The following is a 10,148-nucleotide window of genomic DNA, read 5'->3' on the forward strand; positions in this document are numbered from 1 at the left end:
GGGGCTAACAATGTTCAAGAGGAAGTGTACTCATTACCTCACTCATGTAACTGTAACCCTCTGTATAGTATCTTTACAATAAAAAAAAAATTTGTGCTTGATCCAAATTACTGTACTTGATTGCTTCTTCATCTCCTGTCCTAAAGGACTAGTAGATGAAACTGAGTGAAACTCACAGTAGCTAAAATGTGAAAGAGATTTTCTCAAGCATTACTATGTTCAGTATGAATTTCTTGCTGTTAGTAGAAGATACCTTCAGTCATTTGAGGAAGTAGTTCTTGTGAACATTTCATCTTAAGCTATATAAACATGTTTTTTTTTATAGGCATGATGATCAGAATTCTCTAAATATCTAATTACAGAAGCTACCTTTATCAACTTCATTTTTTATGGATCTATTGTTTTTTTTTATAAGTTCATGTATTTTTGGCTGTATAAAGTGAGAGTTCACATTGTCATTCCACATGTACAATATATACAATGAATTCCAGTCAGTGCTCTCTCATTCTCCCTCACCTCTTCCCACCTCCTAATCCAATTTCAAGAGGTTTCATTGCTTTTTTTTTTTTTTTGCCAGTCATGGGGCCTGAACTCTGGGTCTGGGCGCTGTCCCTCAGCTCTTCAGCTCAAGGCTAGAGCTCTACTACTGGAGCCACAGCACCACTTCCGGCTTTTTCTGTTTATGTGGTGCTGAGGAATGGAACCCAGGGCCTCATGCTTGCAAGGCATGAACTCTACTGCTGAGCTATCTTCCCAGCTCCTCATTGCTTTATTTTTATACTTGTTAATAATCTTTTTCAACAAAATCCATCCTCTTTTATCTTCCTTAACCCAACTCCCTCTTATTTCTTGAACCCTGTTGATTAACAGTTTTTATTGATATTCTTTATGCTGTTTGTATATAGTTGCAATATATTTCAATATTATTTACCCTCCATCTTCCTTTCTCCCTTTCCTTTTCCCTTTTCCTTCCTCCCTTCCTTCCAAGTCATCCATTATTATAGATACATTCTTAATCAGATTTCTGAATAGGTATTTTGTGTTTCTTTTCTGAGTTTCATTATTTGAAAAATATTTATTATCATTCTTATAATAATCTTAGTTGTACATCTTTTTCTCATTTCTGCAGGACCGGATTTTAAAATTCTATGCACAAACATTTACACTTTCACCATTTCATATGACCAAGGAAATTTATATAAGTTTAGGTATGTTTATTAAATAATTTAAAGTTATTTTTCTGTTTTATGTGTATTCAAGGAAATTGCCCAAGAATTTTTTTTCAGAAATCATTATATGTAAAAGTTATAATGGTTTATATTTTTACTTTTCAGCAAAATATTTGGAGTTGCACTTTCTTTCAAGAGAACATCATGTTCTGATTCTCTCAGCTGGTCTGGACATAACAAATCCCAATGTGAATCGCTTACTTAAAAAGGTATCCATTTGTTAGAGGATGCTTATGTTTTAAGTTACTTGTCTATTGAAGAATTCTAATTTTTTTGAGAACTGTTTACTCTTATTTATAGGTTCGTCTTCTAAATGAGTATCAGAAGGAGGTTCCATCTTTCTGGATTCGTCACCCAGATAAGTAAGTCTCCTAATTTATGCAAATGTAAAACACAACATTTCAAATAGAGAGAGAGAGAGGAAAAGTAGTTTTAGTTAATTTACATGATTGGCCAAGTATTGATATATTTATAAAGCTTTTCGTCTCTTGAACTATTCTGTGTGAATGGTTCCATACTGGTAACCATGTTCGGTAACCATGTTATATCACAAGGTAGAAGTGGGATGTTCTGGTCTTGAGTTTGTATTGGTCTTTGCTACTTTAGACAAATTCCTTAAGTGTTCTTTAAACTTTTTCCTTTCAGCTCTACAACTTCTAATGTAGTTTGTTAGGAGAGCTATATTTGGATTGATACAGAAACCAGCACGAGCTTTTAGGTAGTATGAATCCTATCTACAGAAATTTCTAAAGAGTATATGCCATCTGACCTTTCCATAGTTGAAAGTAGATCACCATATTCCACATATGGATCTTTGTACATTACCTATTTTAAAAAAAAAATCACTTCTTTTCCCAACTTAAAGGTATATGGAAGAAATTGTGGAGAGTACTTTGTCTCTGTTATCAGTTAAGCATGATCAAAGCCATCTCGTCTCACAAAAGATTTTGGATCCCATCTACTTTTTTGCATTAGTTGACACGAAGGCTGTGTGGTTCAAAAAGTGGATGGTAAGGAAAAACTGAATGGTTTTTGCAATGCCTTTTAAAGAAGAGCTAATTTTTGATTACTGGATGCAGTAAGTTCTAATAATGTGTAACTCATTTGATTCCTACGCAAATTTATGATGTAGCTTGTGCTAATAATCTTGTTTTTGAGATGTTGTGACTAAAGCATGGAGAAGTTAACCTGCCCAAGATTGTTCCCCTAGTGAGCTGCAGCTTCAGAATGATAGTTAAATGGTAACTCATTTGAATTTACTTCAGATGAATGACCTCTTCAAAATGTAATTTTATAGTTTAAAGAAAAACAATAGCATTGTAAAATATATTTGGTAGGATATAAGGACTCTATGATCATTTTTCTTGGGCATAGAGGAGTCAAATGTCTAAGTTTGCCTCCTCTCCAAACTGCATTTTTGGGGAGTGTGGTCAATGCCTAAATCTAGCAGTTTCCCGTAGAGCCCTTGCAATCTTGGGGTTATAGAGAGCTCTTATTACTTTTACTTTCCTCCACCAAGGTTAAAAGTAGAAAGCTCTGTCTAACAGTGGTTGCCTCTGTGTTGACTTCTGCTTTTACATCTCTGCTTCTCTCATTCTGCCTTTTTGGCTTCAGGTATTTGTTGCCTAGAAGGGAGGAGATGCAGACTTACTATGCAAAGCAATGGCTCATTCATGTATTGCCCAACACAGACTCAAGTATTATTTAGCACAGAATTGAGTATTATCTAGCTGAAGGATCTTTTTTTGCCTTTTGTTATCAAAACTACATAATGAATACTGAATTAGTCAGACTACAATTCAGTTTCTAGGGCTTACCACTTAGGCAGTCTACATTGCAGTGTTTGATAAATGTTTGCTCAGTTTAATTAAATTAACCTAAATCTTTTGTTCCTTGCACACTTGATTCTTTTTTTAAGTAATTTTTTTCTACCATGACATATTCCTTTATTGAATAGCATGAATTCAGTACTATTTTTGTGATGATTTTAAACTAATTTAACATAGATATTGGACACCATTGCTATGATTTTTTTTTTACTGGTCTGTTAACAAATGATCCATTTTTATGATTGCTGTGCTTCCTAATTCAACGTGCATAGAAAAACCTGCAAGCAGTTGGTTATAATCATTTAAATTTATGTTTTTGTGTGTTTATGATGTGATTGGAATGATGCAGAAAAGATTTTTAAGTGGCATAGTTTGAACATTAAATACTATTTATCTTTAATTTTAGCATGCATATTATAGCAGAACTACAGTACTAAGACTTCTTGAAAAGAAATATAAATCCCTGGTAAGTCTCTCTATCAGTTTTTATGTTAAGACATAATATCATAAAAAGATATATGGTGTATATTAAATATGCGAAGTTGAATGGTGATAGGATTGCATAATGAAGCAATTCCCTTTTATGTGACCTTAAACTGCCACCCTATGAAACATCAAGTAGATAAACATAGAGACTTAAAGATAGGATTACAATTAGAAAATATGTAAGTACATTGATATGAATAACAAACTAGCTTGAGAGAAGCTTTATTTATTTATTTATTTTTATTTTGTTTTTGTGCTGGTCCTGGGTCTTGAATTGAGGGCCTGAGCATTGTCCCTCAGCTTTATTGCTCCAGGCTAGTACTCCACCATCTGAGTCACAGAAAGAAGCCTTGTTATTAAGTGTTAAGATATAACTGATTCACAAGAGGCAATCATAAGGGAATTGCTTCTATAAAATATACTCATGCTTGTGAGTGGACGTGTCATGAAAAAACACAGTGATAAATACTTCGGTACCTGATATGATTGGTTTGAGTTATATCAAGCATAGACTAATACTGTTAAATAAGTTACCAAATTATCTACATTAGTAGAACAATGCATAAGAACACCAAAATTGAAAAGAACATGGCATGACTAACTAATAGTAAAAAAATCACAAATGTGAAGTATATTAAGAACTTACGCTAATTATCTTTGGTCAATAAATATAATTTATATATTTAGAGATGAAACTTGATTTTAGAAGTTAGATGAAATAAAGGTTCTGCAACTTGGAGTATTTGGATGCGCAGAGTAGAGGCTGAACTGAAAGAAAGGATCAAGAGCACTGAGCAGCCCAAGAAGAGAGGGATATCGACAAGTGAGATAGGAATTACCTGGAGAAGTTACGGGTACTAGAAAAGTTGAATAAAAATTGCATTGAAATAAAGTTTTGCTGCATTTTACCTCTGGTTTCCATTGAAATGAAAATCTTTTGTCATATGAACATAGACTGATTTTGTTAGGACAGACAAAGAAATAAAACAAAGAACAAGATGATTTTTCCCCTGTATTTTAGGTGCAGATAGAAATTTCTATTATAAAAACCTCAGCTGAAGTATTTAAAATCTTTCTAACAGATTAATGGTAACTTTTCTAATAAAAAACAGATTTTATTCTTACCAGAAATTTTGTTTGTTTGCAGATAGAATTACTTCATTAGAAGTTATTTACAATTTTTACCACCGTCGTCATATATTACATTTCATGTATGTCATGGGTATCACGCTTGAGTCTTTGTCTTCAACTTCAACTTGTAAAAAGATCTCTTGATAAGATATCAAAAAGGTTATTAATGCTATACTTAGTTTCTTAAAGTAAACTTGGCTCTGCTTTTGTAAAGATAATAGAAGAAAATGGATGAAAGATCTATTTCCATTTAAGTCTTTTGAGTCTCTCATACTAAAAGTCAAATTGTGCACTTGTGGTGGAAATATTGGTCTATTCCATAGATTTTTCTTTTTGTTCTATAAGAGATTCGATGGTTCTAAAAAGACTAGCTCTTCAGTCTGTTAAATGTGATGACCTGCTAGAGTGTGTTCTCTGGCTTCTCATTAGTGCTTTCTGATGTTTTCTTCAGTGATAGAATGTCTGCACTGGCCAGGTATGGAAGTCCTAGTCACAGAGGATTGACCAGAGCTTGAAATATGTGTGACTAATATAACAGAAAAACTGAATTCCATCTTTTATTTAGTATAAATTAAATTTAGAATTGTCATGTGAGTTAGTAGCTCTTGCATAATTTTAAATCTGTTTATGACATTTTCAATACATTGTATAAAAGCCTCATATAACTTCATGTTGTTAGTATTTTATTTTTAAATAGAATTAAGAGATTTTGTTTTCATAGCATTGCAAAGTAAAGGACTAGTTAAAAAACACTTTGAATATTAAATGTTAATATTTTACTTTTGTTTTGAACCAATTTGAATCATTGTCCTATATAACCTTAAAGGAATAGCTCTGAAATGGCTTTTAAATGCTGTTTTTCTTTCTCTGAAAGTCATTTTAAAAAGTGACTCAACATTTCGGTTAAATATTCACTTGATTTTTTCCTACCCTACACCCTATTGGATTTATCTTTTCTCCTGAATTTAACTTTTCTTAAAGTTAACAGCTAAATGAAGTAGATGATAGATATCTGATAACATAGTGCATTGTGTATTGAAAACAGTTCTGAATTTTATTGCATAATTTTGTCTATCTACCTGAGGAGTGAGACAATCTTTTATTATACCCAGAAATCCACTCTCTGGTGCTTCGATTCACCTCGTGTATAGGCCCGCTTTCTGCTCCTGCGGTTTAGTGAGATGTCCTGAAATGTGATCATTTTCTGTCATGAGGTTATTCTTTTCCCACGGTTATTACTATTTCTTACAAAAGAGTAGAATATTTAGAAAGTTAGAGGAAACAGTAGAAGGAGTACAAGGGATTTAAGTAGATGGTAGAGATAAATGCAAGGAAATTTGTGAAAGTTTGATTGCAGCTGAACTTGCCTTTGAGGTATGTTATTTTGGAGACAGTTTTATGTTAGTTACTCTTCTCTTAGTTCTTTAATATGCCTTTATTTTTACTACTATTACTATTTACTATTATTATTACTATTATTTTACTATGTGCTTTAGCTTTACCATTTTTTGTGTCAAAAGTACCCCCAAATAGCATTGTTACTTGGATTGGAAATACCATGGAGGAGAAGTGTTAAGGCAAGAGGAGGCTGTGCAGTGATAGAAGCAAATAGTGATGATTGCAGTGTGAATGAAAGGTGTGGCAGTGGAACTGGAATATGCAGTTGGACTCAGGAATACCATATTTAGACAATGGGATTTAGATACCTTGTCCTTTGAATGGGGGTGGTTGACGTCTGACTATTGGAGTGATTAATGTCTTTACTTAAGTATTCGGTAAGAGGAAAACTTGCTAGGGAAGATGACAGCTTGAGTGAAATGCATTCCACAGGGAAAAGAGAGACTCAGTGCCCAGTCTTTCTTACTGGGAGTGATCCGTAGAAGCATTCTCTACTTAGTACATACCAGGATCTCAGACTCCTAAAGGACATAAACCACATTATTTGTACAAACTTGTTCAGCAAAAGCCCTCTCAGCACTTCTTGGGATGATGGAAGTTCTCCTGAAATCCAGGTTCCCAATGCTTTAATTTTAACTTTAAAAACATCTGTTTGTAAAGACGGGAGTTCTGCTATATTAACTCTTTTCTGCAGGCAACGGAAACCCTAACGATAAAGTGGGTAGGGAAATCCATTGATGCCTTGATACTTCATTTGTGAAACTTACCTCTGTCCAAGCAACCTGCACTTTCTAGATCTAGAACTTAATCATTCATCACTTGGGTCTGAGCTGTTGTTTCCTCTTGTCAACTCTTCTTTCTCTCCTGTGTAGTCAGATCGTTCTACTTGGGTTACTCTCTGGAACACTTAAGCCTGGCCCTATCCCTCCAACCAGATAAAAAGTTCCATACTGGCCTGATACTCTAGACCAGTGGTCACTCTGTTTTTATTTTCTTCCTGTCCAACTTTCCTGAAAAATGAAAATTATACTATATATAATTATACTTTGAAAATTATATTTTTATTTGTTCTTATGCCTTTATTATAATCAGGAATCCTGAAACTGATCTTTTTGATATGACCAACAATCTTTTTATTACCAATTCTAACATTTATCTGTGGCAATCTCATTAGTAACTTTTGTTTGGAAAGTAGAGATAAAGGAGTGTCTGTAAAAAGTAGGTAGATGCTGTGGACAAGGGAGCATGGGAGAAGAGAGAATGGAAACTCCTAGGAGAATCATTACCTGCAGTTATGATTGCAGTTCACTTTTTATTGTGACTCTGGTTTTGAATTTTGAAGTATCTGTTTCTATCTGTTTTTCTGCAAAAGTTCTGGTATTTGAAATGGAAATGGAGGCTTCATTTGATTGATCTTTTGCTAGTTGGGTGGGAAGAAAAGGCTCCTAGGCTAGTGAACTGGATAAAAGAGTATTTAAGTCATGGCTACGGAGCTTTTTCATTTCTTATTAACATGTAAAGTATGTGTTTATTTCTGTCAATAGACAGAATGTATGTGTTTGGTTCCCAAATATTTTCCTGGTGCTTTAAAAAGTAATTCCATAGTTGAAGTGTAACTGAGAAACTACGCTTCAGGGACTAGAAAGGTATTTTCTTAAAATTTTTCCTCCAGCATTTTATAGCTTTGACTGTTTTCTTTTTTCTCTTTGGCAGTCCTAGGGCTTGAACTCAGGGCCTGAGTACTGTCCCTGAGCTTCTTTTGGCTCAAGGCTAGCACTCTACCACTTGAGCCACAGCACCACTTTCGGCTTTTTTTGTTTATGTGGTGCTGAGAAATTGATCCCAGGGCTTTGTGCATGCTAGGCAGGCACCCTATCACTAAGCCACATTTCCAGCCTCAACTATTTTCTTTAAAACTAAATTTCAGGCTGGGTATTGGTGGTTCATGCCTGTTACTAGCAGCTCAGGAGGCTGAGATCTCAGGATCACAATTTGAAGCCAGATGGGAAAGAAAGTCTGTGAGACTTATCTCGAATTAATTACCAAAAAAGCTGGAAGTGGAGCTATAGCTCAAGTGGTAGAGTGCTAGCCTTGAATAAAACTACTCATAGGCAATGCCTAAGCCCTGAGTTCAAGCCCGAGGATCAGAAACAAGAAATAAAAATAAAAAATAACAAAAATTAAAAAATCCATCTTAGGTCTTTAGGCTGAAAACTTCCAAAATTAGTAAGTTGTTATTATTTCATCAGATAACTACAGCAGTTCAGCAGTGTGTCAAGTACTTGGAATTGTGTGACGCCATGAAAACTGATGTGACTGTGGGACATTCAAAGTATTGTGGCAAGTATTATTTTTTTATTGAAGTATAAAGTTAGCTGAGTGATGCCTTAATTTTTAGTAACTGTTAGAGGCATTCTAAGTTAGCTCAATTTTGTCAATGAAGTAAAATGAACACCTACAAGTTTAAAAGCTGCTCTACAATTATGACTTTTTATAATGTATCTTTGAATTAATTTGTCATTATGCTGATTCTTTTTCTATATGCAATTCTTCAATTCTAGAATCTGTTGGATCTGTAATAGATACAGTGTTTCTTTCCGCCTACCTATGTATTCCTCATTTAATCAGGTACCTTAGTGGTACATAAAATATAGTTTTTGTTATTGGCTACTCCAGCTTGCCCTCTGAGTTCTCACTTTCAGCTATGTTCTACGTGAGATGTTTCATAGTCTGACTCTCATGTCTCTCTTTTTTTTTTTTTTGTTACTGACTAGACTGGATCTTCTCTTAGATTCTTTTGCATACTAGTTTCTACTTTGTATTGTTATTCCTACTTCTATTCTTCCATCTATAATTACCTATGATACTATTCTAGTGCTACATTTTTTCTTTTCATTTTTTTTGTCTTGAGATGGGGTTTTGTTATATAGTACTTATTGGCATTGAACACCAGTCATCTTGCTTCAGTTTTCCAAGTGTTGGATTGCAGGCATGTACCACCACACTTGGCTAGATAGATTACTTGTTGTAAAAGAATAAACTTCATTTTTAACTGTGTATGATTTTTATACTTATTCTTGAAAGAAACTCTCATATCTTTTTTAGCTTTTCTATTTTTCTACAAATTGGGAAGTTATTTTGAGAGTACAGTGATAACTTATATTATCTTCTCTCTTAGTAAATTCCTTAACTGAAACCATGAAGACTAGTCACAGACCAAAATGATTTCAGATTTCAGAGTTTTTTGGATTTTAGAATATTTGAATAGACTACTTGTGTTAACTTTAATGGATAAAATTAAGCAGCAATATTTTCTATTAATGTCTTCTCTCCCTTAACTTGCTTTTTGAATCCTTCTTTGGTGACAGTTTTGGAGGTATTTTAGAATGGACATTGGATGTATGTTATACTTTTATGAGTGTAGCCAATTTCGTAATGACTGCCTTTTCTCAGATTTAGAATAAAAGATCTTAGGAAATAGTAAGGAATTAAAAAATTACACCAACAATGTTTGATGTAATTCTGAATGTCAAAAATATTTGATATTCTGAAAATATATTGTAGAATATAACAACATCAAAATACATGCTATTGTTTTCTTCTCTTTTAAGGGAACAAACAGAAAACTTTCTACTATTCAGGACAAGAATTACAGTATATATATTTCATTCACTCACTGTGCCTTTTAGGAAGATTGCTGATATATACACAAGGCAGAAAATTATTTCCCATAAAGCTAAAGAATAGAAAAGGTAAGTGCATTTAGAAGACGATAGGTTAAGAATAGGTTAAGATATAGTAAGATTTGTATGGTTATAAGTATATATAAAATAATATATATAAAATATATATTATATACTTTATTCAGACTTGAAGATTTAATATGGTCTCTTTTAGAACATTTGACTACTCGTTGGTCTCATGCACCTTTAAATATTTCTTTCTTTATTTATTAAATTAATTTAATTTTTTTGCTGGTTATGGGGCCTGAACTCTGGGCCTGGACGCTGTTCCTCAGCTCTTCAGCTCAAGGCTAGTGCTCTACCACTTGAGCCACAGTGCCACTTCCAGCTTT

The 10,148-nt window shown here is 33.6% G+C and overlaps 1 protein-coding gene across 1 annotated transcript in view; it reads left to right on the top strand.

The window, feature by feature from the left end:
* Window positions 1-10,148, top strand: part of Tbc1d32 (TBC1 domain family, member 32) — a 135,629-nt gene that overhangs the window by 27,338 nt on the left and 98,143 nt on the right. Inside the window, exons 6-12 of the mRNA XM_013035123.1 lie at window positions 1,130-1,208; window positions 1,335-1,438; window positions 1,530-1,591; window positions 2,095-2,239; window positions 3,465-3,524; window positions 8,323-8,413; window positions 9,685-9,825. Of these exons, the coding sequence (XP_012890577.1) occupies window positions 1,130-1,208; window positions 1,335-1,438; window positions 1,530-1,591; window positions 2,095-2,239; window positions 3,465-3,524; window positions 8,323-8,413; window positions 9,685-9,825 (682 nt within the window). The remainder of the gene's footprint in view (window positions 1-1,129; window positions 1,209-1,334; window positions 1,439-1,529; window positions 1,592-2,094; window positions 2,240-3,464; window positions 3,525-8,322; window positions 8,414-9,684; window positions 9,826-10,148) is intronic.

This window comes from Dipodomys ordii, unplaced genomic scaffold (genome assembly GCF_000151885.1).
Source record: "Dipodomys ordii isolate 6190 unplaced genomic scaffold, Dord_2.0 Scaffold204, whole genome shotgun sequence".
NCBI classification, from domain to species: Eukaryota; Metazoa; Chordata; class Mammalia; order Rodentia; family Heteromyidae; genus Dipodomys; species Dipodomys ordii.